This window comes from Ambystoma mexicanum, chromosome 13, assembly GCF_040938575.1.
Source record: "Ambystoma mexicanum isolate Mex_15411 chromosome 13, UKY_AmexF1_1, whole genome shotgun sequence".
NCBI classification, from domain to species: Eukaryota; Metazoa; Chordata; class Amphibia; order Caudata; family Ambystomatidae; genus Ambystoma; species Ambystoma mexicanum.
In genome coordinates this window covers 811,237,910-811,264,085 of record NC_090938.1, presented here as the reverse complement: position 1 = coordinate 811,264,085, position 26,176 = coordinate 811,237,910, and the positions used below count along the sequence as shown (strand labels likewise).

General features: G+C 50.9%; 2 protein-coding genes across 3 annotated transcripts in view; both read right to left on the bottom strand.

Moving 5' to 3' along the window:
• LOC138522045 (major histocompatibility complex class I-related gene protein-like) overlaps positions 1-26,176 on the bottom strand; it is a 1,849,186-nt gene that overhangs the window by 621,094 nt on the left and 1,201,916 nt on the right. The window lies entirely within an intron of this gene.
• Positions 1-26,176, bottom strand: part of LOC138522044 (ABC-type oligopeptide transporter ABCB9-like) — a 234,954-nt gene that overhangs the window by 102,205 nt on the left and 106,573 nt on the right. The window contains exons 3-4 of the mRNA XM_069635269.1: positions 24,925-25,055; positions 11,452-11,657 (exon numbers count right to left, since the gene is read on the bottom strand). Of these exons, the coding sequence (XP_069491370.1) occupies positions 11,452-11,657; positions 24,925-25,055 (337 nt within the window). The remainder of the gene's footprint in view (positions 1-11,451; positions 11,658-24,924; positions 25,056-26,176) is intronic.

The window sequence follows — 26,176 nt, the reverse complement described above, 5'->3', positions numbered from 1 at the left end:
TTCCTCTCACTCCCCTGGGCCCTTTCCCCTCCCAGGTGATCCTCCCGCAGAACACCAGCGCCAAGGTCAGGATCAGGAAGCGTCTGCCTTTCCCTCGCCACCTGGGAGGAGACTTTAGGCAGGGGTTTATTGAGGGATCTGCAGGATTCATCAAAACATGTATGGGGACCACAGGAAAGCAGTCCTAATTGAAGGTATATGCTGCCGATCCAGCCTGGGTCCATCAGTGTACATCTATCCGCTCAGACTCTGCCCATGTCCTTCTTGACCATCTGATCAGCACCCGCTCCTGCCCAGGACCGGGGCACCTTCCATTGGGCTATATTGGCCGAAGGGTGGCTGTTTGGACGTTCCAGTGGAGGTGGCCTCCATCTGGTATCCATGCTCTGGCTCGTGCCGTGGCTAGATGGATCAAGGTTTCCAAATACAAGGTTTTCAAATACACGACCGGAGGGATGGATGTTACTCTGGCTGGGGAGACAGGGGCATGTTAGACAGGATTTCTAAACTCTTCTCTGGTGAACAGATGTTTAGGAGGCCACCCATGCTAGTGACACAGAGAACACCTCTGGGAAGGTTAGCCAGACCAATTCATGGTAGCTTGGAGAGCAGTCAAGGCTAAGTCACAGGAGTGGGGGTGATCTGAGGTCCTTGATGAGCACTGAGAAGGCATCATGAAATAAGACACAGACAACAGATTCAATTTCCTAAATAAAATGGTTTATTTCTCTTAAATGTCAGGATGAGTAAGGCCTGACTTGCCCTATGCTAAGGTGGGATTTCCTTACATAAAGAAAGTCTGTCTGAGTTCAGAATCACTACACTTGCCCTCACAACTAAGGACATACAATGTGTAGGGAGGTCATCAACAAAAGAAACAGTGTTCCAAATAAAGTCCCAAGCTTCTTCCAGCTCCTGGCTTACTTTCCAGCTTCCCCTTCCCCAAGTTCAAAACAGATCCAAAGGTCCTCGGGGGTTCCCTTCCCCAAGAGGTCACCACAGTTCACAAAGTCCTGGGGTTCTGGCTCTACCACTGTTCACTCTTATATCACCAGATTCTTATTGGTCGTTTTTTGGCTTTGCCACACTTGTATCTCCTCCAACTCACTCTGTGGGGTTCATCCTTTTCCACCACCTTACTTTCACATTCTTCATTAGTGCTCATCACTTGCTTTTCACGTGTATTGTTCTTTCAAATGCTTTTCATATCTTTCCCTCAGTTCGGTATACTTTGCAGGTTGTTCGGCATTCAAAAACCCTCACTTTGGACTCCAAAACCAACTTTCATAGTTTTCAGTTCTTTTGGCATTTCCATATGCCTGCTTCCAGCCCCTATAGCGCCCTGTCTGAGTGTTCCCTTTTTTACACTCACTGTTATGCGGCCGCTCCTCCGGCGCCTGGTTTCTCTTCTCCAGCTTCCCTTTGCTCCACTTATACTTCTGGGAGCCCCAGCGAACCTTGCTGCAGCGGCGTTCGGGAGATCTGTGTCCCACACCTCTGTCTGTGGACACACGGCAAGGGGAACTGCTGGTGTCTCGACCCTCTCACGGCCCGCTCAGGCCCTGGCATCTCTTACCCTTCTGAATCACACAGCGTCCTTCTCGCCGGCCCCTCTCCAGCCTGCTCCACGTTTGCCAGCCGCGTCAGTCTCTCCAGGTGGATTTCTCTCTTTGTTTCTCAGGCAGTCTCTCCTTTTATGCACCTGAAGCCTGTTAAATGGTTGCAGGTGCAAGTCCTTTACCTTATTTGCCCTACCATAATTTAGCCAATTTGCAGGAAAAGCCTGACTATTGCAATGGTACTCCTCCACAGTCATCTTCCTCGTCTCAGTACCAAAGTGATGTGAATGAATGGAAGGGTGCATAACTCCCAGGTGCCTCCACCTCGTCCCAGTCTTAGAGTGATATAGCTGCAGGACATTTGGTGTATTAAAAGAAGTAAAGACTGACAATACCCTACGAAGGCAAGGGGAGGGCAGGATTCTGATATTTCTCTGCATTGACAAGAGGAGGTTGATGTGTATTTAACCTGCCTAAGTAAGGAAGTTTCCTCCCAGTTGATCTTCCTCCTCACAGTATAATAATGGCATTTCCAAGGGTCATTTTGAAATGAAGGGAAGGGGTAGGGTTGACAGTAACCTATAAATCCTCCCTCGCATATCCACCCCCAGGGTCAGGATCCAAAAGCGATGGCCACCTGAGCAGGGGATGTCGGGGGAAAAGGAAGTGAGGACGCCCTCAGGTTCCTCACAGCACACACAGTAAGACACCAAGAATTGCCCTTAGACAGTAGCATACGAAAATATACAATGTATTAGGCCCAAGAATAAACACAAGTGAATAATGAAATGCACAGTAAAATCACCACTCAAACACACTTTGTAAAATGTATACAGTCACTGATGTCAATGTGGTAAAGTGCAGATTCCCGCCAAAACCTGTAAGGGAAAAGGGCAGGCAAACTTTATAGCATCAGCAATCTTCAGAGATGGATAACCCTAACTTAATAAGTGCAGCCCTACGATGTATGGAGCCTTGTGCTCAATGTTCGATGTGTGCGTAAAAGTGCTTGGTCGTGCATAAAGTCACAAAGTACAGCTTCTAAGGAGCTGGCAAAGTTAGGGGCAGGATTGTGAACGGTGAAAACAGGTTCCAAGAGTCGGGGGAGGATATGCTCTGATGAACAAAGCTATTCCCAACTTTCCAAGGACTTTTGGAAGCGGAGGCTACCTAAGCCAATGAGAGGACCACAAGGGATCCTCTGTGTGTAAAATACAGTGAACGTACAAGGGGCCACCGGTAAGTGGTTTCAGTACTCCCCGCCCTTAGCTTAGTCCGGGTCCAAACTTGGCAAGTCTGGAGAGGGTCGCCTGAGGTAGGATTTCTCCCCCTTGATTAGGCTTCAAAGTGCACAGGCGCTGCGTGTGCAGATGTGGGTGCAGTTTGCACCAGGAGCTGTATCTCTCGTTTCGGTTGAAGAACAAAGAAAACACTGATGCAGCTGGTCTCCGGGCACAAGAAGGAACACGGGGAAACCGCCTTCAGCGACCATCAGTGTCGCACAGTGACGCAGGGGAACCCAACTCTCACGATCTGACGCACGCTTCCCTCTCAGGGCCCAAAGCAGCTTGGAAATTTGGCAAGAAGGTGCTTTGCAGTGCAAGCTAGGATTCTCCAAAGGCCTATGGGGAAACTCGATGAGACAACGCTCCTGCACATGTGCCAAGGTTCGAGCTGCACAGTCCACTGGATGGCCCATGGACACTTCTGAACAAGCTCTTTTGCAGGGCAACCAGGAGGCATCGAGAGTGAATGGTGCCACCACTCCAAGGGGTTAAAGCACCTTCACAGGTCTTCGGAGATTGAGTGCAAAGCAGGGCTCTGCCCGGACAACAGCAGGCTCAGGGTACCAACCTTCTTCAGCATGATTCTGGATAGTCCTTGGGTCCGTTTGGCTCTTCTGGCACAAGTAGTGTGGATTGGGACCAGATACTCCCAGCCCACTTCCTGGGTACTGTAAGGAACTCATGGTGGCAAAAGTAAAGACATGCACGTGAGCACAGTTCAAGGGTGTTTATTAAACTGTATAAATAGATTGAAAAAACGCCTAATCTAAACCTAAATCTAAGATGGGAGCAAGCTACAACCATCAAATAATAGGGCAGTCCTAGTGGTGTCTGGACAAATAAAAGGGCTTATACTAAAAAAAACTATTGGTAATCTTTACAACTAAATACAAAAAGAGTGTGGGATAAGTTTCACAAGAAATAAAGAAGTGTTCACAAATGATAAGTCAGGATGTAGTAGCCGGGGGTCTCCCTTCCCCACATTTTGAGCACAGGACAAGGCGAGACTCCTGAGCAAAGCACACACACGCAAGCTTTCTCAGCATGAGACTGCAGTTCCGTTCCCCGGTATCAGGACCTTCGATGGGTAAGTCTCTTTTCTACAATAAGTCCCTTGCCCCCACGGACCTGATTAGTTCAAAATAACAAACAAAAAGTTCCTTTCTGTATGTATGTTGGGTGATGCCTTTTCACCCCTGAGTCCCCCTCTTCCGGGCTCAGGCCCCTCTTGAATATCAGTCTGCCTCCATCTGGTTCACTCTGGCTTGTATTCAAAGGATTTCTTGGTTGCATTCACGTGTCGGTGGGTGATGACGTTTCACCCCTGCATCCCCCTCTTCTGGGCTCAGACCCCTCTGGAATAGCAGCCTCCCTCTGTCGGGTTCACTACGGCTCTCATTCACACGCTTTCTCCTTTCTTATTCACACTCTTTGGTTGACTGCTTTTCACCCTGGGATCCCCCTCCTCCAGGCTCACACCCTTCTTGAATGTTAGCCTCCTTCTGTCGAGTTCACTATGTTTTGGTGTCCAAAACAATGTCCCCTTTCGCACTCACAAGTCTTAATTTCATTTTAAACAGTTCACTGTGGACATCCGTCTGTTGGGTTTACTCTTGTCAACAAACTGTTCATTGGAACTTCAGGCCCCTTTCTAATGGCATCCCTCCATCGGATTCACTCTTGCCAATTCTTTGCCAATCATACAGTTCTTTCTCTTGAACTCACTATACGGGATTCATTTCCCTTAGCTTTCCAATCACGTGCAGGTCACAGACTTTCAACTGTACAGGGGTTTTTGCTAGACCCCTGTATGACCACTTTGACCTTTTCCTTGTGGCTCTCCTAAGGCCTTGTGGTTTCAGTAGTTTCAACAAATGCGGGATCAGCCAGAGTCTCTCGAGTGAGCACCCACGTGGTGCCGGACCCCTCTGCAGCTAGATTTCCTTTAATGTTAACAGTTCTTTGAACTGTCCTCAATTTGCCACTTTGCAACTTTCGTTCACCCAGTTCGGTTTCTTATCGGTTCTCCCCTCGACTCACCGGCTGTGATGAACCGCTTGGCTTTTGTTGTATCTGGAGTCAAGGATGGTACCACGGTAGCAGGTGTGTCTCTGTTCTGCTCATCAGCGTAGGCATACTCTGTGTACCGTTGACATCTGCTGCAACACACACTGGCTATTGTTCATGGTCTTACGATTCCTCCCACTGAGGCTTTGCGGGTCTGGGTCGGAAAGGGCGAGGACGCTTCTCTCCTGGTCACCCTTTCAATTTTCACCACCTTTTTCCTCCTCTTGAACTGCCGTGCTTGGATAGCTGTCTTGTCATGTGGTCTGCCTTGCTCATATAGTGTACTCTTGTGCTCCACGTTTTATCCCTGTGGGGAAGGGAAAGCGCCGTCAGGTGTGTGTGATTCTGGTCAATTGCCTGACCCTTGTGTTGGGACATTTCAGGTAAACGGTTCTGGAGTTAGTCTGTTGTCTTTCGTAATGTGTGAAAGTGTTTGTACCTCCAACATCGGAATGACCCCCATTGTGTTTTAGGAGCCAGGTTTTGAGTTTTCTGTGGACGGATACGTGGGAGGGATCGGATCTGATGGCTAACGGGAGGGCACTCCATTCTTTGGTAGCCATGGCAGGGAAGTTGCGGCCCCCCGGCCTAATCTCTCTTGAATTTTGGCACGGTGAGGAGATGGGCAGTGGAGACGCGAGCAGGTATGATCGTTTGGGATGATGCAAGTATGTTAGAGAGGTATTTTGGAGCCGTGTTGGCCAGGCATTTGCGAGTGATCAACATCGTTTTGTACCTAATCCTGTCCTGGACCGGTAGCCAGAGTACTTTGCGTCTCGTTTCGGAGATGGGCTCTCTCTTGGGGATATTTAAGGCTGCTTGTGGGGTGTTGTTTTGTGTGACCTGAAGTGTTTTGATGTTACTGATGGAGGCTCCAGCGAGAATGTTGAAGTAGTCGAGTTTGGACAGGAGGAGGGCTCTGGCGAGGGTCATGAAACTGTCTGGTAAGGTCTGCATGCCTTAATGAGCTTAGCAGTGTTTGCTGACGATGAAATAGTTGTGTTGACTTGAGAGGGAAAGTGATGAGTCGAGGTTCACTCCCAAGGTTTTTACCTCTTTCAGGATGGTGATGGTTTTACCGTCTATTGTGAAGATTTCGTATGTTGGGTCGAGTTTTTTTAGGCATGTTTTGGTGCCTACCAGTAGCAGCTCGGTTTTGTCATCGTTTAGACATAATTCATGTATAGACATCCAGTTTGGATGATCTGATAAATGTTGTTGAGTGTGGTAGAATCCTTTTCGTAGTTGCCTGTGATATGCAGTAAGATCTGCATGTCATCCGCATAGTTAGTGTAAGACTCTCCAAGTTCATCTAGGCGGTTGAACAGGGGCTTAGTGAAGATATTATATAGTGTAGGTGACACACAGGATCCTTGTGGTACACCACAGAGAACTGGGGCAGGAGTGGCATTTGCTGTGTTGGAGAAGACTCTCGTTCATTCTGAGAGGAATGATTCTATTCATGTTATGGCTTTTGAGGAGAAATGGGCTGCGCTAGATAAGTGACGGCACAGGATTGTGTGGTTCACTAAGTCAAAGGCCACCGAGAGGTTATGGAGAAGTAAGATAGGTAGGTTTCCATTGTCAATGATGGCGTCCATTTGGTTTTTGAGGACGAGAGCGCAGTTTCTGTGCCATGCCTAGGTCGGAAACCCGATTGGGGTAGGCCCAGGAGGTTGTTTGTTTTGAGGTGTTCTTGTATTTGAAGGTAGGCGGCTCGGTCAAGGATTTTCAGGAGGAAGGGGATGTGGTGTTGGGACGGTAGTTGGTCGGGATGTTCGGGTCAAGCGATGGATTTTTTTAAGAGTGGGAGGACCCAAGCATCTTTTAGATTATAAGGCATGGTGCCATGTGTGACGGAATTGTTGATGAGGGAGGTGATAAATGGAGCGAGCTCGGTGATACAGTCTTTGATGAACGGAGCGGGGCAGATGTCGCCTTGGCATCCGGAAGGTTTAAGGCTGGAGATGATCTTGGTGAACTCTGGTGTTAGTGATTCGCTTGTTGTACGTTAGGCCTTTCACCTGGAGTACAGTTTGCTTGTATTTTTTAGCAGAGGTGAGGAAGAGTTCTCTACTGGCTTTAGTAGGTGGGATTTCCCATGAGGACTCAGCGGCTCGTTTGATGCATCTTAAGTTTTTGAGGCTGGGTGTATACCAGGAGTTGAGATGGGCTGCTGGTTTGGGTGTGCAAAGTCTCAGTGGTGCTATTTTGTCGAGAGCCTGTAGGAGCGTGGCATTGTAAAGCTCTACCATGTAGGCTGGGTTGGCAGTTGAGTGGGTGTAATTTGTAATTGGTCGCAACAAGGGGAGCATGTTGGTGCAGTTAATATTGCGTGTGTTTCTCGTAAGTGATGCTGGGCAAGTTGAGGAGCGGTTTTGAGCGGGTTTTGAGCCGGGTGGTGAAGGTAATGACGTTATGGTCAGACCAAGGGCAAGGAGAGTTAGCTGCGATACGAGTCGACCCATTCAGGTCAGCAAGCCAGTCTAGGGTTAGGCCTTTGTCGTGGGTGGCAAGATCAATGCACTGGGTGAATCCTAGAGAAGCAATTGTGTTGTGTATGGCAGAGGCATTGATGCCAAAGCTGTCATTGAGGCCTAAATTGAAGTCACCTAGAATGATGATTCTTGAGGTAGACTTGGTATTATTGGATAGGAGGAGGGCTATATCCTCATCGAAGCATTGGAGAGGGTCTGGGGTCTGTATATAAGGTGGAAGGTAAGTGAGGCAGTGTTATGGAGCGACAGTTTAAGTGAGAGTAGTTCGCCTGATGGGAGAAGTTGGCTTGGTAGTTCTCTGATGGGCAGATTGGATTTCGCGATGCGATCAGACCGTTGCTATTGTCTTTCCTAGATAGGAAACCCCATCCTAGAAACAGGGTTAGTTCAGGGATTTTGTTAATAAAACCTCCCTTAACCATTCGGAAACTGGTGAACAAGGAGGGTAAAGTATTGGTAAAAAGCAAATTTTGGGAATTCTGTAACAGCCTATAAATTGAATTTTATCAAAACGTCTTGCAATGGATTATGTAGCAATTAAAATATGGTCTGGCCATGAGCAATATGTTGACCTTTTATCTTCACCCTACAGTTGTTGCCTGTTTTTGTCCATATTTGGGAAGTGGGAAAAGAGTGAAAACCATCAAATACTCAGCTCTTGTGAATTACGAGAAATGTAATCTCCCATTCATTTTATGTTCAGTTGTTTGCACATTAGATCCAAATATTTCTTTCCTATTATTAGTAAAGTTGCTATCAGAAAATTGGCAGATTCTTACAAACATTGTAGAAGCTCGGCTAATTACCTGAAATTATACATTGTATGGCGCGCATGGAGTCATCGAAGAAAGGTAGTCAATAAGAACTTGTCTTCTGTATGGATCTCATATATTCTAACTGTATAGAATTTGTTTTAAATTGCAAATATAATTGATTTGAAATATGTATTTATTGATTGTACAAATATGAATGTCATGTTTGTTCTTAACAGAAATGCACTTTATGGAATATGTGATATTAGAATCATCTATTGTTTTACAATTTTGTCTTACATTTTGCTTTTATAATGTAAAATTGTTACATGAATTTGGGGCGTTTACTAGATGTGAGGAAAATCATGTGCGAGAGGATGTCACCATGACGACACATGGATGGAAACAAAGCTAGTGTGATGTGTGTACTACCGCAGGGTGTTGCGGAAGATTGTGTGGGTCTGGAGATATCCTCATGACTCATGGAGTAAGACCCAGCTAGTGGGATATGTGTACTACAGCATGGTAGTGTGGAGGATTGTGTGGGGCAGGGGATGTCCTCATGATTTATGGAGGAAGAACAAGCTAGTGGGATGTGTGGACTACAGCAGGGTAGTGTGGAAGATTGTGAGGGTCTGGAGATATCCTCATGACTCATGGAGCAAGACCAAGCTAGTGGGATGTGGGCAGTACCGCAGGGTAGTGTGGATAATTGTGTGGGTCTGGACATATCCTCATGACTCATGGAGGAAGATCAAGCTAGTGGGATATGCGTACTACCATAGGGTAGTGTGGAAGATTGTGTGGGTCTGGGGATGTCCTCGGGACTCATGGAGGAAGACCAGGCTAGAGGGATGTATGTACTACCAAAGGGTAGTGTGGAAGATTGTGAGGATCAGGAAATGCGGTCATGACTCATGTAGGAAGACCAAGCTCGTGTGATGTGTGTACTACCGCAGGGTAGTGTGGAAGAATGTGTGCGGCAGGGGATATCCTCATGACTCATGGAGGAAAACCCAGCTAGTGGGATGCGTGAAATGCAGCAGGGTAGTGTGGAAGATTATGTGGGGCAGGGGATATCATCATGACTCTTGGAGTAAGACCCAGCTAGTGGGATATGTGTACTACAGCAGGGTAGTGTGAAAGATTGTGTGGGGCAGGGGATGTCCTCATGACTCGTGGAGGAAAACCCAACCAGTGGAATGCACACAGTACCTTAGAGAAGTGTGTTAGATTGTGTGGGTCAGGGGATGTCCTCATGACACATGAAGGAAGACCCAGCTAGTGGGATGTGTGTACTACCACAGGGTAGTGTGGAACATTGTGTGGATCAGGGGATGTCCTCTTGACCCATGGAGGACGCAGCTATTGGAATGTGTGTACTACCGTAGGGTAGTGTGGCAGATTGTACGGATCAGGGGATGTCCACATGACTCATAAAAGACCAAACTAGTGGGATGTGTGTACTACCGCAGGGCAGTGTGGAAGATTGTGTGGGGCAGGGGATGTCCTCATGACTCATGGAGGAAGACCAAGCTAGTGGGATGTGTTTACTACCGCAGGGTTTTGTGGAAGATTGTGTGGGTCTGGAGATATCGTCATGACTCATGGAGGAAGATCAAGCAGGAGGGATGCGTGTACTACAGCAGGGTAGTGTGGAAGATTGTGTGGGTCTGGAGATATCCTCATGACTCATGGAGGAAGACCAAGATAGTGGGATATGTGTACTACCGCAGGGTATTGTGGAAGATTGTGTGGGTCTGGGGATGGCCTTTGTGACTCATGGAGGAAGACCAGGCTAGTCGGATGTGTGTAATACCACAGGGTAGTGTGGAAAATGATGTGGGGCAGGGGATGTGCTCATGACCCATGTAGGAAGACCCAGCTAGTATGACGGGTGTACTATCTCAGGGCAGTGTGGAAGATTGTGTGGATCAGGGGATGTGCTCATGACTCAAGGAGGAAGACCCAGCAAGTGGAATGTGTGTACTACTGCAGGGTAGTGTGGAAGATTGTGTGGGTCTGGAGATATCCTCATGACTCACGGAGGAAGAACAAGCTAGTGGGATGTGTGTACTACAGCAGGGTAGTGTGGAAGATTGTGTGGGTCTGGAGATATCCTCATGACCCCTGGAGGAAGACCCAGCTAGTGTGATGCACACAATACCTTAGAGAAGTGTGTTAGATTGTGTGGGTCAGGGGATGTCCTCATGACACATGAAGGAAGACCCAGCTAGTGGGATGTGTGTACTACCACAGGGTAGTGTGGAACATTGTGTGGATCAGGGGATGTCCTCATGACTCATGGAAGACCAAGCTAGTGGGATGTGTGTACTACAGCAGGGTAGTGTGGAAGATTGTGTGGGTCTGGAGATATCCTCATGACTCATAGAGTAAGACCAAGCTAGTGGGATGTGTGTACTACCTTAGGGTAGTGTGGGGGCAGGGGATATCCTTATGACCCATGGAGAAAGACCCAGCTAGTGGGATGTTTGTACTACCACAGGGTAGTGTGGACCATTGTGTGGGGCAGGGGATATCCTCATGACTCATGAAGGGAGACCCAGCTAGTGGGATGTGTGTACTACCGCAGGGTAGTGTGGGAAATTGTGTGGTTCTGGACATATCCTCATGACTCATGGAGGAAGCCCAAGATAGTGGGATATGTGTACTACCGCATGGTATTGTGGAAGATTGTGTGGGTCTGGGGATGGCCTTTGTGACTCGTGGAGGAATACCAGGCTAGTCGGATGTGTGTAATACCACAGGGTAGTGTGGAAAATGATGTGGGGCAGGGGATGTGCTCATGACCCATGTAGGAAGACCCAGCTAGTGGGACGGGTGTACTATCTCAGGGCAGTGTGGAAGATTGTGTGGATCAGGGGATGTGCTCATGACTCATGGAGTAAGACCCAGCTAGTGGAATGTGTGCAGTCGTTCAGCGTAGTTTGGAAGATTGTGTGGGTCATGGGAGATCCCCATAACCTGGACACATGGTGGAAGAGAAAGCTAGTGGCATGTGCACATTTCCTCGGTAGTGTGAAAGATTGTGTGTCTCAGGGGAGATCCCCAGGACACATGGAGGAGCACCCAGCTAGTGGGATGCACGCAGTACCCCAGAGTAGTGCGTTAGATTGTGTGGGTCAGGGGAGGTCCCCAGGACACATGGAGGAGCACCCAGCTAGTGGGATGCACGCAGTACCCCAGAGCAGTGTGTTAGATTGTGTGGGTCAAGGGAGGTCCCCAAGACCCATGGAGGAAAACCCAGCCAGTAGAATGCACGCAGTACCTCAGAGAAGTGGTTGTACCCAGTCTGCACCAGTGCCGTTATCAGCAAGTCCAGGGAAGTTATCAATGTCAGCTGCCAGGAGATGTTGAGCATGAAGACGTATGTTGCGATCGCCTTCACCACACTGCGCAGGAAAATGTTCACATTAGCGGCGATGGATCGACTCATGCTGGCGGTGTCCGTGGAGAGTCGCGAGGTGATCTCCCCTGTACAGGGCCATCAAAGAAAGTGAGTCAGCACTCAAAACAAACTCACAACAATGCCTTTCCTTCCCCCCATATCCACACCAGGAGGCAAAACCTTGTTTGGATATGCAATTGTTTAGCTATGTTGTGGTCTGGTGCTCATTTGCTCAGTCCCGAGGATTCTCTAAAACTGAACCGCACATGTTGCTGAGGGCTGGGGTGACAATCCCCCAAAAGTAAGGAGAAGGCATACATTTCCTAAAGACTAAATGCGTCCACTATTTTGATATACGCACACACGCATCTACACACACACCATAAGGGGAGCAAAGACATGAAGAAACCTTCTTAAACCCCTTATAACCTGCTCCTGGCAGTTTGTTCTTTAACAGTCACCTCTTTTCATACAAACCCCCCAGATGTGAACATAAGGGCCCTTTGTCTACTGTATGAGAAGGGTACGGAGGGTGCCATCTTGCTTTCCCATAATACACTGTGTTTATATATATTGTGAGAAGTCTCCATGCAGCCACATCGTAAAGTGTAAACATTTCAAAATTAACAGCCCGTGGAGACAAGCGAGCACATTTATTTTGAATAAAGACAGTGAACCCCTTTAAAAAGATATCAAACATACAATCATGTTACATCAAATGAGTCAGCCATCTTTGTTGCTACTCCAAAGTATGGAAAATTGCAGGAGAGACAGAGAGAAGAAGAGAGAGAGGCAGAAAGAGAGAGAAAGAGAGAGCGGCAGAGAGACAGAGAGTTAGAAAGAAAGCAGTACAGAGCGAGAGAGAGAGAGAGAAAGAAAGAAAGAAAGAAAGAAAGAAAGAAAGAGAGAGAGAGAGAGAGAGAGAGAGAGAGAGAGAGAGAGAGAGAGAGAGACTGCAGATCCTGAGTATGAATTCATGGAGGAGAGCGAGAGTGCCTAAACTTAGAGACCAACAGTGGTGTGGTCTAAGGGGCTGCCCCGAGCTGGTGGATGCTGCACTCAGAAGGAGGTCTACAGGGATCCTTAAACCGCCTCAACTGATTACCCACACTAAGGCACGAGGCAGAGACAGGAATGTTGTGTGTGGCACACGCGGTGGAGAGGCATCACTCAGCACCTCGCCCCCAAAAACTGGAATGCCCTGCCCACCACACTAAGAAATGAAAGATCCTACTCCACCTTCTGCAAAAGGAACAAGTTACTTACCTGTAACTGTTGTTCTCCAGCATGAGTCTGGCATGGATTCACATGCTCATGAATATTCCCAGTAGTCATGCCGGGAATCCTCGGTAAAGAAAAAATCAGTATCAGTTTCGTTTCTGATCTGTCTTTCCTAGTAGTAACCAATCACTGATCTCTGGGTCATATTGCCCCCAGCCAATGACTGCCCTCTCCCTAAGCCCCGACTCTGGCAGCCATCCTCAGATTTGGTAGCACGCAAAGTGGCAGTATGACCAAGTGAAGAGCCGCAGAGGGGTAGGTGGGAGGGTTCGCATGTGAATCCATGCCAGACCCATGCTGGAGAATAACAGTTACAGGTAAGTAACTTGTTCCTTCTCCAGCATGGGGTCTGGCATGGATTCACATGCTCATGAATAAAAGAATACATAGCAGTATACACATGCACAACCACGGGAGGTGGCAAAGGCTCAACATTAAGCATTACATCCAAAACTCAACATTAAGCAATTCTTACCTCCTCCTCAGGCTCACCTTAGGCAAATAGGTTGCGCAGCACTGCTTGGCCGACCCTGGACTCCTCCCTGGAGTCCCGATCGACGCAGTAGAATCTTGTGAAGGTGTGCGTCGACCTCCACGTAGCAGCCCTGCAGATGTCCAGCAGGGGCACATCAGACAGGAACGCCGTGGTAGCAGTGATCGCTCTGGTCGAATGGGCTCTCGGGTGGCCAGGCAGCGGTCGGTTTGCCAACCGGTGACAGTGCATGATGCAGCCGGAGAGCCATCTGGAAATGGAAATCTTCGAGAGAGCCTTCCCTTGATTCACAGACCCAAAGTTCACAAACAGTTGTGACGTCTTCCAAAAAATCTTTGTGCGGTCCACGTAGAACTTCAGCGCTCTAGATACATCCAGCGAGTGCAAAGTCCTCTCGGCCGGCGTCGAAGGCGACGGGAAGAAAACTGGTAACACCAAGGGCTCGTTGAGGTGGAAGTGCGACGGCACCTTGGGCATGAAGGAGGGGTGCGTCCTCAGCACCACCCTCGTGTCATGAAAAGTCAAGTATGGAGGCTTGCAAGATAGGGCCTGGATCTCTCCCACTCGTCGTGCGGAGGTGATGCCCACGAGGAATGCTGTCTCCCATGACAGGAACTTCAAAGGCGCCGAATGCATAGGCTCGAATGGGGCCCCCATGAGCCTGGTCAGCACCACATTAAGCTCCCACGTCGGGGCAGGAGCCTTCACCAGCGGGAACGATCGGAATAGTCCCTTCATAAATTCCTTCACCAGGTGATGAGACCACAAGGACGCCGTCCCGTAGTCCTGGTATATTGGGAGATGGCAGCCAGATGTATTTTGATGGAGGCGTGAGTCAGACCAGCTTTGGCCAGCGACAGTAGGTACGGCAGTACTTGAGGGGCCGTAATCCGCAGAGGGTTAATCTTCTGTGCACGGCATCAGACAGAGAACCTCTTCCACTTATGACCGTAACACTTAAGAGTTGAGGACGCCCTGACTTTTGCAAGAACCTCTCTGCAGTCAGCCGGGATATTGTACCCTCCAAACTCTAGCGCTGCAGGAGCCAGGCCTGCAAGTTCAGCGGCTGTGGGTCGTGATGGAGAATGGCGCCTCCTTCTCTGGAGAGAAGATCTGCGTCCGCCAGCAGCTTGACTGGTGGGGACGTTGACAAATCCAGACAGTCCGGGAACCAGATCTGCCTCGGCCACGCCGGTGCGACGAGGATCATTCTGCACCTGGACTTCTTGAGCTGGTTAATGAGGCGGAGCAGCAACGGCAATGGAGGGAACGCGTATAGAAACAAGCCGTCCCAGGGGAACGAGAAAGCCTCGCCCATGCTCCCCGGCTGCGGGAACCTGCTGGCGAACCTCTGGCACTTGGAGTTCGTCGCCGTCGCGAAAAGGTCGATCCGGGGTTTGCCCCATCGTCGAAAGAGCCGATCCACCTGGTCCTGACGTAGTTCCCACTCGTGGCACGAGCGCAGCTCCCTGGTGAGTGAGTCGGCGATGGTGTTTTTTATTCCTGCCAAGAGGAAGGGAACCAGAAACATCCCCTGGGCGACGGCCCAGTGCCACAGATCCTGGGCCTCCTTGGATAGGGCTGGGGATCTGGTGCCCCCCTGCTTCCGTATGTAGAACATCGTGGTGGTGTTGTCGGTGAAGATCCTCACCACTTTGTCCTTGAGGGACGGAAGGAACGACTTGAGCGCCCAGAACACTGCTCGGAGCTCCAGAATGTTGATGTGGAGAGACCTCTCCTCCGGGAGCCAAAGGACTCTTGCGTGGAGATCTCCGGTGTGGGCCCCCCAACCCTCCAGGGATGCGTCCGTCGTCACCGTCTCCTGAACGCCAGGGTTTGAAAGTCCATGCCTGTAGTGAGGTGAGCACGGGTACCCCACCATAGGATCGCCCGACGGAACTCCTCGTCGAGAGGGATCCTGTCCTCGAAGCAGCCCGTCGCCTGAAACCAGCGGGCGTCGAGGAACTCCTGTAGCGGACGCATCCAAAGTCTGCAAAGGGGTACCAGATAGATGCATGAGGACATCATCCCGAGGAGGGACTTGATGTACCTCACCCTGGCCACGTCCATGGCTAGCAGGCGCCGCACCTTGCCCAGGATGGTCTTCGTCCTCTCCTCTGATGGGGAAGCCAATTGCCCCACTGTATCGAGCTTCGCTCCCAGAAACAGTGCTACTTGCGACGGAACCAGGTGGGATTTGGGGTAGTTGATGGAGAACCCCAGTTCCGTGAGCAGCCGGACGGTCCTCGCTGTGTGTTCGACGGCGAGTTCTCTTGTCCTTGCCCGGATTAGCCAGTCGTCCAGGTAGGGGTAGATGTGAATCCCCTGCAGGCGCAGCCGTGCCGGCACTAGTGCCAGGCACTTGGTGAATACCCTGGGTGCCGACTTTAATCCGAAGGGTAGGGCTCTGAATTGGTAGTGGCGTCCCTGAACCACGAACCTGAGAAACTTCCTGTGCCCTTTTAGAATGGGGATGTGGAAGTAAGCATCCTCAAGGTCCAACGAAGATAGGAAGTCGCCCTCCTCCAGCTGTCCCAGCACGTGCTGGAGGGTGACCATCCTGAATTTCTGCACCTTGATGTATTTGTTTAACCGACGCAGGTCCAGGATGGGGTGCCAACCGCCTGTCTTCTTTCTGATGAGGAAGTACCTTGAGTACACTCCGGAGCCCCGGAGCCTCCTGGGGACGAGCTCGATGGCACCTTTCTTGAGCATCGCCCTTACCTGCAACAGCAGTTGAGGGATGTGATTCTCCTTCCTGGCCACAGGAGGAATGTGAGGGTACTTCTTTTGGAATTCCAGCGAGTGCCCGTTGGCCAGAGTGTCCAGCACCCAACGGTCGATGGAGATGGACTCCCACACGCTGATGAACTTTGTCAGCCGGCCTCCCACCGGGGTGCTTCGGTGGGGGCCCAACGACACGGTCAGTCTTGCTTGGAGTCGGCCTTGCCGCCTTGGTCTCCTCGGCGACGACGGCGGGATCCCCCTTGCTTGCCGTGACCTCTGTAGGCCTTCTGGGAAGAGGAGCGGGCGGCCTGGCGGTAAGTGGAAGAGCCACCGCTAGATCCTTTGGAGGCACCCTGTCTGCCTCCGGAGCTCCGAAAGGGCCGTCGTTGTTGAAGTACCCCTAGGGCCCAGGCCGTCTCCGAGTCGGTCTTGATGGCCTGGAGAGACTCATCCACCGCCTTACCAAAAAGGTTGTTGCAGTCGAACGGCATATCCAACACTCTGGTCTAGACGTCCTGGAGAAAGTCTGTCGCCTTGAGCCATCCTCGTCGTCGGAGGCAAACTCTGTTGCCCAATTGGTGAAATCCGGTATCGGCAATGTCCGTTGCCACCGTTATGGCGTGATCCGATGCCACCTCGCCTTCCTGCAGAATTTGTAGGGCCTCCGCCCTCTTGTCGTCAGATAGAAAGAACCAGAGCTCCCTGTCGTAGCAGGCCACGATCGCTAAGGCACTGGCCGCCTTAATCGTCGTCGCCGCCGACGAGATGACTCGTCGTCCCATGGAGTCCAACTTCTTGCCCTCGCTGTCCGGCGGGGAAGTGGAAGTTGAAGCCGCCGCACCCGCTGCTTTCTTCTTAGCCGATGCCGAGACGACAGAGTCCGGCGTGGGCTGGGCCCTGAGGAACAAGGGGGCGGCATCGGGGACTTGGTACTTCTTCTGGTACCTGTCCCTCTTGGCGGGTGTCGTGGAAGGGTTCTTGAGGACAGCAAGCCCCTCGTCCCAGATGTCGTCGAGCAAAGTCACTGTGAGGACCGTCTTCCTCTTGGCCTCTCGTCGTTGGTAAAGAAACCCTTTCTTTTTTTGTGCTTCAGGGCAGAGCTGGAAGAGCTCGGATGCCCTGGTTATCATGGCGTGAAAGGAGCCAATTTCGTCGGCTGGAGAAGCCCGAGGGGGGGGGGGGAGATGACGGGATGTCCGCTGTGTCATCGCCGCCGTCGCCGTCCGTCCCCGTCGCTGTATTCATCGCCGTATCCTCTCTAGGGTCCGGCGAGGGGGTCCACAGGCCTCGCGGGCACGAAGGGAAGAGAGGGGTGGACTCTCCTCCGCTTGTTCGGATGGTTTCCCGAAGGGCCTGGTACTGGATCTTCCGTCGGGGTCTGTGGTAATCTCGTCCTTATCTCGGTACACAAGGATTGGATCGCCAACAAAGTGGCTGCCGAGCTATCCTGGGGCTCGGGTAATGGCTGCGACGGACGGGGTGGCCGCTTCACTGGGCCCTCTTCGTCGCCATCGTCGCTATCTTCGATCACGTCAGCGGGGACCGTCCCCTGGGATCGAACCTTCTCGAACCTCTCGTTGAGGCCTATGAACCTCTCGTTGAGGCCCTTCTCGGTTTCCACGAGCTCCTCCTCAGAGGCTGATTCCGATCTGTAATGGCCACCGCCCTCCCCCCCCCTCTTTTTCCGCCGGGGACTTCACGGGGGTCTTAACGATGGGCTGGAAAGAGGATTTCCTCCGCGGTGGCAGGGATACTCTGGGCCCAGAGGCCGATTCCACTGGCGTAGTCTCAGCCGGCTTCGCTAGGGTCGCAGGGACCACTTCGATAGAGGCTTTTGCTGGCTGGATCAAAGCCCTCACCACCTTAGGTGCGTCCTGGGCCTTCGCCTTGGGGGGAGGGTCAGCGCCTCGCTCCCCCTTCGAGATCGACCGGGGCCACTCCAGCAGCTTACCCGGGTTCTCGGACTTCCTCTTCCCCGAACCAGAGCGCTGGCTCATGGTTGAACGTGCCAGGGAAGTCGCGCCCTGCCTGGCAGCCGAAGAGCTTGACCTTTCGGCGCTCCCGGTGCCCGTGGACTTGCAATGCTTGGCCTTCTGTTGGGCCCCTGTCGCTGGGGCGCCCTCACAGGACTTAGAAGCCCGCTCAGACTTTTTCTTCGCCTTCTCACCTGCTGTGCCCTTCTCCAGCCAGGCGGCGAGGTGGGAACGACGATCTTGTTTGGTCCGTTCCGAAAGGTTCTTGCAGACCGCACAGTCCTTCTCCACGTGCGTCTTGTCCTCATGAAGGCAGTAGAGACATCGCGAATGCTCGTCCTCCTTGAAAACGTTTTGTAATCCGCATTCAGGGCAGCACCTGAACAGCTTGGATCCGGGCGTCGAGCTTCCCTTGTCCTGGGCCATGTCCGTTGAGGTAGGCCGCAGATCTTCCGGAATCCTCCAAGAAGCGTAAACTCGACGTTAACTTCACCTTTGAGGGGCGTAGAAGAATTCCGAAATGGGTCCCCGTTATCGGAAGTAGAAACGGTGGAGCTTGAGGCTCGATTAAACCGAAAAAATTAGAAAATCTCATGAAAAAGCGCGAAAACGCAGCAAAAACTCGAGAGCTAAAGCACGTGAACTCCCAACACTTGAGCGTGCGGTAAAAATCTGAGGATGGCAGCCAGAGGCGGGGTTTTAGGGAGAGGGCAGTCATTGGCTGGGGGCAGTATGACCCAGATATCAGTGATTGGTTACTACTAAGAAAGACAGATCAGAAACAAAACTAATACTGATTTTTTCTTTACCGAGGATTCCCAGCCTGACGACGGGGAATATTCATGAGCATGTGAATCCATGCCAGACCCCATGCTGGAGAACACTAAAAACCCTACTGTTCTGCTAAATGCATCTACTGTAAATGTATCTACCTGCCTACACATGCTGTTTCTCCGTAACCCACCAACAGCAAAAAGTACTTTCTCCTTCTGTATCTTGAGCTCTACATCTGTTATTCCATGCTTTGTCACCACTGCTGTGTTTCATATGTTAAGATAAACCTTCTGTAACAGCGCCACGATGCCCCAGGGCCGTTTGTGCGCTTTATAAATGCAAATAAATAAAAATAAATACATAAATAAATAAATTACACAGCCCACAAAATAAAGACCCCTTTATTCGCTTTCCCCCCAGTCCCACAAGTCACTGTTTTGCCCGTGGGCTGGGCCCACCAGTTCAGGGGTCCATCACATAGTCATTGAAATAGGCAGGCTTCCCCCTTTGGGGATACCTCCTGCCCACTTCCTGGATCAGGCCCACCTCACCTGCGTGCCCTCGACCTAGGGGACTCAGCGGATGGGCCAGGCCACCGCCGTCGTCCAGTATCTCACCACAGGATCGTCTCCGGCCTAGTCTCACCCATCTTCTTGAAGAAACTGGCATTACGGGTAACAGATGCAGTCACCATCGAGCCACGCACCGCCACAACGTCCATCGGACCAGGCTCATAAATTAGTGAAAGCTTGCCTTGTGGATACCTGTTCTTCCGGAGCACTTCATCCCCAGGAGTCAGCTGTTGGGGCCAGAGCCCTCTCCTGATGTTCTCCCTCTCCGTCCGGAGTCTCCTTTCACGCTCCACCTGAGCATCATCAATTACGGCCGGTTCCCGCTCCCGCACTTCAGGGATAAGACCCCTCGGCTGGTGCCACTCCAGTGGGTGCCTGACGGGTGGCTCTATATACCCTCAGGAACTGATACAGCGCCCACTGCAGGCAGTGGCCTTGGCCATGAGCGATGCAAAACTCCTTGTTCAGAGACCTCATGAACCTCTCAGCTTCACCATTGGCACAGGTCCAGACTGGTGTAATATTCCCGTGCTGCATTCCGTAATCTCCCATCAGCTGGGCGAAGCTATCCCCTTGGAACGGCGGTCTGTTGTCTGAACACAGGTCTGAGGCAGGCCGCGAGTGGCAAAGATCTTTTCTACGGCCACGGCCACCTTGTCAAAAGAGACCGATTCAATGAACTTGACCTCAGAGTACCGTGACCACTCAACCACCACCACTAGAAAATTAGTGTCCCAGCCTGTGTACCCAAAATCTGCATGGAAGTTTTCCCAGGGCCTCGTTCCTCGGGGCATCGTCTCGATAAGGGGCTTTCTCTGTGCTGGGGCAGTCGCCTGGCACCACATGAAGGCCGACACAAACTCCTCCAACTGTCTCTCAAGGTCCGGGAACCATACCTTTTGTCGTAGCCACCACCTGAATCCATGACCCTTGCTGACGTTCCGCCTTTAGTATTAGGGAGCACTCGTCCTCGGCCGCTGCCTTTTCGAGCTCTTGGAGAGGCACTGAGTGTGGGGTTGCCGCCTCCACGACTAGCCTCCTGTGTTCGCCTACTTCCTCCCCACTGATGTTTCCACATCCTTCAACCTCGCCTCTGGGGTGCCTAGACAGATAATCTGCAGCGTTGTTACTGCCTGGCCGATACACCAACAAGACCCCATAATCCAGGAGTGCCAGCATCCACCTCTCAATCTGGGCTGGAGGTTTGGAAGATGAGTCGGTCATGATCGGCAGCAGGAGGTCACTTACCACCATCACCGGCCATCCCAGTACGTATAGGCGAAAATGCTGGCCCCCTCAGAAGACTGCCAGGGCCTCCCTCTCAATTTGCGAGTAGCGATGCTCTGTCTCCGACAGTGCCATGCTTGCATAAGCGATCGGTCTGACCTCCCCATTAGCGTCCGTCTGGGTGAGGACTGCACCCATACCAAAAGGGCTGGAATCCACCACGATCTCTGATGTCAGGGACAGATCGAAAAATGCCATGGTGTCCTCCGCCGTCAGCGCTCCCTTCACATCTTCGAATGCGGACTGCTCCAGCGGACCCCACTGCCACGTGTCTTCTTTCTTGGTGAGACTTCTCACGGTCTCAGACCTGGAGGCTAGGTTCCGGATAAACCAGCCACAGTCGGTGACCATACCCAGGAAGCTTCGGACTTCAGACACATTCTCTGGGGGACTCCCCTCCACAATGTATTTGACCTTTCGGGAGTCAGGTGACACGCCTCCCTCCTTGAACACGAACCCAAAAAACTCAATGTTCTTCTTGAGGTATTCGCATTTTTCCTTCTGCAAGGTCAGTCCGAGCGCCTGCAGCCACTCCAGAGTTCTCACAAGCCTCTCCATGTGTTCCGCCTCAGTCTTTTCAAACTCCAGGATGTCGTCACTGATGTTGAGGACCCCATCCAAAACCGCCAGGGCCCCACGGATGATATTTTGAAACACCTCCGCCGCTGAAGAAGCCATGAAGCTCAGTCACTTGTATCTATAGAGGCCTCGGTGCATGGTAAAGGTGGTTATGTACCGTGAGTCTGGATGCAACACCACTTAAGGGTATCCCGTCCGTAGGTCAAGCTTTGAAAAGAATTGTGCCCCTTGCAATTCCGCAATGATGTCATCAATCGTGGGCGTGATATGTCTTTCACACTTGATGGCCTTGTTAGTGAGCTGCATGTCCACAGAAATCCTCACTGAATCAGGTTGCTTTGGCTTCCTGGCGATGACTATTGGAGACACCCACAGAGTCAGTCCATCCACCTTCTTAATGATGTCCAGCGCCACTAAATTGTCCAGTTATTTGTGGACCAGATCCCGCAGATGGAATAGGACTCTGCGGTGCATGAGCGCAATCGGCTGTATCGATATGCAGCCTCACTGGTTCACCGGCCATACGGCCTATTCCTTAGAAGAGCTGGCTGTACTTCGCGAACAGCACCTGTACATCTTCCACATGCACTGATGAGGTGGAGCTCAAAATGCCCAGCGCTTCTGCTGCCACACAGCTCAGGAGAGTGTTGCTGCTGGCGCTCGTTACATAGAATCAGACCTTGATTGACGACCCTCCATGCTCAACCTTTGCCACAAATGCTCCGGCCAATGGGATGGACTGCTCACCGCCAAAAGTGAATATCTGCGCCCTGGCTTCTGCAGTGTGGGCGGCACCACCATGGCATCATAGTGCACCATGGCCATTACATTGACTGACACCCCTGTGCCCACCAGCACCGGTACCGTCGACTCGTTGGCTTTCATGAGGCACTGTGGCTGCCTTCTGTTGGTGGCTCGTAGCGCACTGACACTCGAGATAAAGAAAATGTTCTCCTCCTCTTCATCTTCGTGAGTCACGCTATCATCCCCTTGGTCTACTTGTGAGACATTGAGAGGGCGCTGTGGCCTGAAGAATCCTGCCCTTACCGGCCCCCTCGGCATAACAAACGGCAACAGAGCCCTGCACATACGGGTATAGTGGTCGAGTGTCCCACAGTGTCCCCAAGCCTACCCCTGCGCCAGGCATTCTGCGGGGTGCAGAAGATCCTACTCACACTTGCTGCAGGATTCGAGGGCCCTGGCACCGCAGTCACGCTGGCCACCACACACTGTCGTCCCCTCTTCCTCCTTGACCTCAGCCCATGACACACACATCCTCAGTCGTCCCTGGATGTAATGCTGCATCCATTTTCGATCCCCGCACCTCTGACACCTCATGGCATCTGCCGAACTCCAATATGCGGCATTGCTCACAATGCCTAGCGCTTCTGCTGCCCCTCTTCCTCCTTGACCTCAGCCCATGGCACACACATCCTCAGTCTTCCCTCGACCTAATGCTGCATCCATTTTTGATGCCCGCACCTCTGACACCTCATGGCATCTGCCGAACTCCAATATGCGGGGTAGCGTGAATCCTGATTCCCGCAACACTTGCCTGCGCAGTTTTCCAGATGCACAGCCTTGTATGAGTTGGTTCCTGACCATTGTTTGGGGGTTCTCCCAGGCACACGACAGGGACATATAGCGCAGCTATCCATAGAAAGTGTCCAGCGACTCATCGTCCTTCTGTTTGGCACTGCACATCACAAAGCGTTCATAGTCTGCATTGGCCAGCGGCATGAAATGCATGCGCAGTGCGTTCTTGGCCACCGTGTACAATGCAACCGCAGGTGTCAGGGACTGAAAGAGACACCAATGCTTACCCAGGGCCTAAAGAGGAGAAGAAGACCCTTAAAGGTACCCCTGCGCTTATGGTAAAGCCACTTAGAGAACCATCCAAGCTCCCAAACCAGACCAAAGCCCCAGCATAGAAAATAAAGCCTTTGACATCCAGACACAATAGCTACAACACTTGAAAGACACACACAAGCAATGAGGCACATTTCTTTCCTCCATGCCAGTGCAGAGGGAAACATTATTAATTGGGAGTCCTGCTCATAATGCTGCGGAAGCCCCCCAGATACAAGATTGCCTGCAGGCAAATTGAAACAGACTTGCTTTGTACGCAAGAGAGAGAAATCCAACATTTTATTCTCCCAATTTGGTGCATATGCAGGAGTTACAAAGCTGCAAGTCTCCCATGACAAAGGAATTGGAAACACCCCAGACCACTCCCATGCTTACCAGGGGAATGTCCACAGTCTAGTCACATAGTGGGGAAACTGGGGGACACCGGGTGAAGTGGGCAATAAAGGCAGGGATGCTAGGGGGAGAGATCTCCAGGCCAGCTATGAGTTCCAAGAGACTGGCCGGCCCTTATATAAGTTCTGGCCCACTACCTTCCAGTCCACCCAACTCTCAAAACATTGTGCATTTATCTGAACACCCCACACCACCCAGCTCAGGTTGAGCCACAGCTCCTAAGCACCTCCCAAGGGGGAGGGAGTCCACACTTTAAAAAGCAGTCAGATCTGTTGTGCAGCATTTGTGAAGGAGCTGGAGGCAGAGGGGAGAATAATTGGAGGGGAGATTGGAAGGCGATAGTATTGAGGGAGAAGGAGGAGGTGATACCATCTGGAGGAGAGAGTTTTCAGAAGAGCATTGGGGAGTCTAAGACACCAAAGCTGAGCCAGAGGGGGATACAGACCCACACTTCTCAAGAAGGTGGGGGGGGATTATTGAACCCTAGAGGGCTTAAGATCGCAAAGGTTCCAATGGACCAGGATGGCCCAGGGAAGACTTTAAAGGCAGTAGTAGGGACAAGACAATGTCATCTGGGGCCACAGTGCTTACCCTAGGGACCATCAGGGCGGTAGACTCCCAGGGACCAGAACCCTAGAGCAAGTGATCGGGAAAAATATGAAGCCCAGAGCTGGATCCCTAGATCCTAGGGAAGCAACGACCTAGACTGGAAGATCCAAAAGTACTTCCTAGGAAGCAACGACCTGGACTGGAAGATCCAAAAGTACTTCCTAGGGAAGCAACGACCTGGACTGGAAGATCCAAAAGTACTTCCTGCAGGGAACCTATAGACTGCTACTCGCCTGGGACCTGGGAACTTCGGAAGGACTACACCCCAGGCACAAACAAAGACGGTTCGGGAACTCTGAGAACCAACAACCCGGAGACAAAGACCAAAGTTAAAAGCTAGGCCTTGAAGACGCTCTGTTTCGATCACATTTGATTGGAGATTTTATCCAGACATTCTTTTGCGATTGACCCTTGCCGTTCTGAACCCGAATACCCTTGTGTCAGCTGCTTTATGCTGTTTTGTATGGTGTGTGATGTGCGTGTGTGTACCCATAGTGAGTAATTCCAAGTGCCCGCCTGGGTGTATTCCGGGTGGATAGCAGGTGCAGACAATACGTACATTCAGGCCTCATGCAAAACCCACAAAAGCAGACATTTCTTACAGAACAATTGCACAGATATAACTCCATCCAACGAACCCTGGGGCTGAGATGATATCTGGAGCAAATCCATCCCATAAGCCTCCCCAGTGGGGGTGGGCCCGAGATAATATTGGAGTAACTCCATTTAAACAGCCCCAGAGCAGAGATGATCTTGGGGCAGGTACAACTTGTGGATACAATAGTTCAAGGGTTACCTGTCTTAGCAGAGTCAAAGAAGCTGATTTCCTGGCTCACCACGGCCTTGAAAAGCAAGAGACGGAGGCGACGGGTGAGCCGGGCGAGGGTGAACATGAAGAGACCGCCTCTGCACCCGGCTGAGAAGGAGCTGCAGGGAAGAGAAGAGACGGGTTCAATTGTGAGGACACAGTACAAGGCAATCCCCTGCTATACAAGTCAAACCACATACAAGCCGTCAAGGAGCTAAAAACACTACCCTACTCTACACTACACTAGAAGCAATTCATATCCCAAGTCAAACCACATACACGCCTTCAAGGAGCTAAAACACTACCCTAAAGTCAAACCAAATGCAAGCCTTCAAGGAGCTAAAAACACTACCCTAAAGTCAAACCACATACACGCCTTCAAGGAGCTAAAACACTACCCTAAAGTCAAACCACATACACGCCTTCAAGGAGCTAAAACACTACCCTAAAGTCAAACCAAATTCAAGCCTTCAAGGAGCTAAAAACACTACCCTAAAGTCAAACCAAATACAAGCTTTCACAGAGCTAAAAACACTACCCTAAAGTCAAACCAAATAAAAGCCTCCAAGGAGCTAAAACCACTACCCTAAGGTCAAACCAAATACAAGCCTTCAAGAAGCTAAAAACACTACCCTAATGTCAAACCAAATACAAGCCTTCCAAGGAGCTAAAAGACAGTCCTACTGTACCCTACACTAGGAGCAAATCACATCCCAAGTCAAACTAAATACAAGCCTTACAAGTAGCTAAAAGATGTCCCTACTCTGCACTACACTAGAAGCAACTCATATCTCAAGTCAAACCAAACACACACCTTCCAAGTAGCTAAAGGACTGCATACTCTACCCTACACTAGAAGCAACTCATATCCCAAGTCAAACCAAACACACACCTTCAAGGAGCTAAAACACTACCCTAAAGTCAAACCAAATGCAAGCCTTAAAGGAGCTAAAAACACTACCCTAAAGTCAAACCAAATACAAGCTTTCACAGAGCTAAAAACACTACCCTAAAGTCAAAACAAATAAAAGCCTCCAAGGAGCTAAAACCACTACCCTAAGGTCAAACCAAATACAAGCCGTCAAGGAGCTAAAAACACTACCCCACACTACGCTAGAAGCAATTCATATCCCAAGTCAAACCACATACAAGCCTTCAAGGAGCTAAAAACACTACCCTACTCTACACTACACTAGAAGCAATTCATATCCCAAGTCAAACCACATACACGCCTTCAAGG